General features: G+C 36.1%; 1 protein-coding gene across 1 annotated transcript; it reads left to right on the plus strand.

Annotated features, from left to right (window-relative positions):
* The first annotated feature begins 527 nt into the window (after positions 1 to 527).
* On the plus strand, positions 528 to 4,109 carry LOC144976611 (uncharacterized). Its single transcript, XM_078920907.1, has 5 exons — positions 528 to 683; positions 1,522 to 1,711; positions 2,532 to 2,617; positions 3,386 to 3,458; positions 3,991 to 4,109. The coding sequence occupies exons 1-5, from the start codon at positions 666 to 668 to the stop codon at positions 4,107 to 4,109; spliced, it is 486 nt and encodes a 161-aa protein (XP_078777033.1). The 5' UTR covers positions 528 to 665.
* Positions 4,110 to 4,755: the final 646 nt, after the last annotated feature.

Here is a 4,755-nt window from a genome sequence, read left to right on the forward strand (position 1 = left end):
AACACAAAAATATTCGTTTCAAACTCAAAGTCATTACTAGATCCCTCTCTCACCCACTTCTTGAGACCGCCGATTCGTTCGTACACCACCATCGCGAATAATTTTGACCAGCAGTTAAGCTTAATAGCCAATATTCTCAACACAAACATATAACATAGAAACGATTGAGACATTGAGTATGCTCCGGTGTATGGGGTGAATTTTTAATTCAGAAAAGTGAGTGGAGCAGGCACTTATGTTGATAACAACAAGATATGAAGTGAATAGAAAAGTGCCAGAAGACAATAGAGAATAAAAATTTTTTTTTTTTTTTTTTTTCGCGGCGGTGGTGGGGTTTGAACCTGCGACCTTATTGGTACGACAACTCCGCCTGGCAGGTGAGAGCGTTCTATTATTACTAGTTCTAGTATCAATTAGTGCCCAGTCCTAATCGAGCAAGGGGCATAACCCATCAAATACGAAGGGGAAGTTTTCAAGAAATTAGGTGAAAAAAAGTATTTATGGCTCCCGGAAGTTGAAAATGTTCTGATGCAAGATCAACCTCTCCATTGAAGCTTCCCAGGCACGTTTCAGCTGACTAAAACCAGAAATAAACGTCCTATTGGAAGGCGATTAGCTATCTGTGATACATTCCGAATCAACCGAACATTACTGTTCCAGATAACATGGCGGACGAGGACCTTGTAAGTGTATTACATTTTTTAAAAACCTTTGCAGGAGAAACGCCACTATCTCAGCTCAGTGGCAAGTCAAGGGCTGTCTCAGCAGAAATATTAATATTCTATTTGAAGCTTTATCTGTACCATTACCATGTCTTCGTAGTCGTAACATATGAAAAAGACTGGATGGAATCATCCGCATGAAATTGAAGCTCCTTTTGAATGATCCCATAAATATGTGTCCTGAATGTTCCAATTCCAATGGCCAATCCATTGGTGGTAATGGCCAATCACCGGCCTTCTTGACTTGCCTTGGGGCATTTGGCTATTGGGAATCTTGGTCATTCAATGATTGGTCATTCTGACAGCTCACATGTCAACAGCTATCTCATGTTATCTCATGCTTTTAGTCATCTTTGGAACTTTTGAAGACGGTCATGTCATAATTACGTCACAATCTCTTTCTCTCTCTCTTTCTCTCTCTCTCTCTCTCTCTCTCTCTCTCTCTCTCTCTCTCTCTCTCTCTCTCTCTCTCTCTCTCTCTCTCTCTCCCTCCCCCTCCCCCTCTCCCTCTTAGGCTTTTTGCTACCTCTGGTCTTGTGGCTGCCGACAGGTGAAAAACGTTTTTTGGAACTTTAATTTTGTCAGGCATTAAGTCTCGATGTATTAGACTCTAATTTAGAGCGATATATCTTGTGTTACCTGGTAGGTCATTTCCCTGATAGCACCTATTTTTCAGAAGTTTAATATTTTGACCACTTAAAATGTTATAAAAATTGATGATAATTATATAATAATAAAACATGGTAAACCAAAAGTTGGTACCTCTATGCTATGATAAATTTGTACTTTTCCATTACAGTTGCCTTTTGATCCAAGCATGAAGAAGAAGAAGAAGAAAAAGAAGACTGGCTTTGACCTGGATGCAGCAATGGGAGAAGATACAGGTGTGATTGCCACAGATGGGCAACCGACACCTGCTCCAGAACCAGAAGAGACACCCGAAGAAGTAGTTGTGGAAAAGGAAGCAACAACAGATAAGATTGCTGATGGTTAGTATGGCTTATTTATTTATTGATTTATTTGGATCGTTGACATAATTGTAGCAGTTAGAGAAAGAATAATTTAAACTATGCAAGGTTTATATAGAATCATCACTTGTATAGATATAAAAGTTTATTGGCCGTAATACCAGTTACAAATGGAAGAAATTTTTAGAAGTGAAATTACTCGGAATATCAGCAAGTGTTTTGTTTTTTTTCTCCACTATATAAATTCAAATCTGTTTGAAATGTCACTGAAATGTTTGATACAAATTCTCTCTGATAGTTTTATGTTTACTTTAAAAAAAAAAAAAAATTTCACATCAAAACTTGAATGTAACTCAATGAAAGTCTAAATATTACAGGCCTATATCACGATGTCACAAAAATCAATTTATCATAGAATAGGCATCGTAAGGGTTGTGTCATATTTGTATACTTTAACTCTTTGAGCGCTCAGGCAATATTCGCATCTCCATCACAAAATGGCTGACACTTGATTGAGGCAGCGTGAGAATGACAAGCTAAGACAAAGCGACATTCGAATTCGGTGCAAAATCTCAATTAAAATTACCCCCCTGGGGCCAATTGAATGTTCTAATAACAGAAATTATACCATTGGTTCAATTTATAGTTCTTTTGTAGAAAGTAGGATTGGCTTACATTATTATTTTTGCCTTTCAAGACCAGCCGCACTCTGCGGCCAGTGGCCAGTAGAACAGATTCTGCTCTGGCTTCATAGTGCGGCCAGTGGTGCTGAAAGAGTTAAATCTTGTCTCCTTTAAGTGAGGATTATAAAATGTCTCTTTGTGATTGCTGCTCTCCTCAGATTTTTCAATGGACTTTACACAAATGAAAAAGAAGAAGAAGAGGAAGAAAAATCTGGACCTTGCTGACGTTGGTGATGCACTACCGGTATGTTGACTCTCTTGTTCAAGTTTGATTTTCATTAACTCACTCAACCCTAACACCGATAATATCCGTAATTTACCCGGGTTGCTCTTTTTTACCCCATGCCCTTTTATATTACATTTTTTGAGACATTATAGACGTATCAATGCTAAGGTTTTTAGTTTTTACATGTAAATGGAAGTTGAATAAATCTATCTATGCACATGCTCATTTTTAATACATTTTTTCTAATTTTGAAAAGTAACAAAACTCCCTAGGATTGAGTGAGTTAAGATGGTACAGCTGATAGTGGACTTGAGGGCCACAGAATTTATGAAATATTTTGGGATTTTTCTTTGGAAATTATCATGTGACATCAATTTTTATAATTTTACATTAAAAAAACTTTTATTTCTTTTCCTGGTTTGGTCATTTCTTGTATTTCTTGTAACTGAAATCATTGAGATTCAGGGGCGCCTCCTATTTTACAATGGACCGATAGGTTTATCAACTAGATGCAATAATTGGACAGCAAGGCTTGGTCATTTCTTGTAACTGAAATCATTGAGATTCAGGGGCGCCTCCTATTTTACAATGGACCGATAGTTTGGTCAACTAGATGCAATTATTGGACAGCAAGGCTTGGTCATTTCTTGTAACTGAAATCAATGAGATTCAGGCGCGTCCCCTATTTTACAATGGGCCGATAGTTTGGTCAACTAGATGCAATTATTTGATGGCAAAAACTGTCCGTTGTGTAATTTTTTTTTTAACTGGTTGTTTTCATGACAGGACACAGAAGGAGATGCAGGCATGACAGCAGATGGGCTAGATGGCATGGACGATGGGCTAGGTGACGAGGGTGGTAAGTTATTATTTATTTAGTTTTCTGATCAGCACATTCAGGCTATTGTCTAGGAATTTACGATTCTCGACTGACAAAACGAAGCTTACTCTTAGAAATAATTATAATTATAAATTCCTTTACCCACAATGGGCCCCTTGTGTGGAATGACCTGAAAGATCTATTGGGAGTTTTAAATCATTGATAAAGCAGTCTTTTTTATTACATACACTGCTGCTAATGATATCGTAAATTTTGTATATGTATTTGTATCGCGCATGAAAATGCGTGATATAAATGCCATGTATTATTATTGTTGTTTTTATTTTATTTTTATTATTACTACTACTATTATCATTATTATTATTGTTATTATTATTATTATTATTATTATTATTATTATTATTATTATTATTATTATTGTTATTTTTATTATTATGATTATATTATTATTATTTATTATTATTATTATTATTATATTATTATTATTATTATTATTTATTATTATTATATATTATTATTATTATTATATATTACTTGTTGTTATTGACAGGTGACAGACTTGACAGTGTGCAACTTGCAGGAAATAAGACGTGGAGTGGATCGGACAGGGATTACACTTACGATGAGGTAATGTCTCGTGTCCACAGTTTGTCATCACATGCTCATTGATCATGTTTTCATATCGGTATTCACAGCTGCCTACTTTGAATTTCAAAAATTCGTAGTTTCCAGGGGAAAATAAGAAAAATCCACTTTAAATAGCTTTAGAAATAAACAATTTGCCTTCAGCATGATCCAAAAATTCTCCCTTAAGTTCTGAATAAAGGTTCTGCGGAACTAAACTTTCCTTCTCAATGTGATTTATTGAGTCAAAGAGGAAAATGACAGTTCTGTAGCTGGAGCCAAACATTCGTATTTCTATTAATTTTTCATTTTACTAACTTGGTCTTTTATATAGCGCAGTATCCATTAAACGTGCTCAAAGCACTATACAAGGGTCCCCGGCCAACAGCAACATTTAACATTTAGTACGGGATATGAAGCCTTTAAGGCAATATTACAATTTTTTCGTACAGAGACAATGCTGTTAGCGGCCAGGTACTAATTTTTCACCTGGATATGGTGAGAGAATCTGAGTAAAGAGCCTTCTCCAAGGACTCAATTATGCACTGAGCAAGGCTCAAACCCAGGACCTTCCGATCCAGAAGCGAGTGTCATACCACCAGACCACTTAGCTGTTGTACTAGGCAGATATGGATATGGAAACTCCACTGAAGTTAACATTGTCCTCCCTTTAAGCCGTTGCTTTTCAAAA

The sequence above is a fragment of the Berghia stephanieae genome, chromosome 7 (assembly GCF_034508935.2).
Source record: "Berghia stephanieae isolate SIO BIC M18660-M18661 chromosome 7, UCSD_Bste_1.3, whole genome shotgun sequence".
In the NCBI taxonomy this organism is placed as follows: Eukaryota; Metazoa; Mollusca; class Gastropoda; order Nudibranchia; family Aeolidiidae; genus Berghia; species Berghia stephanieae.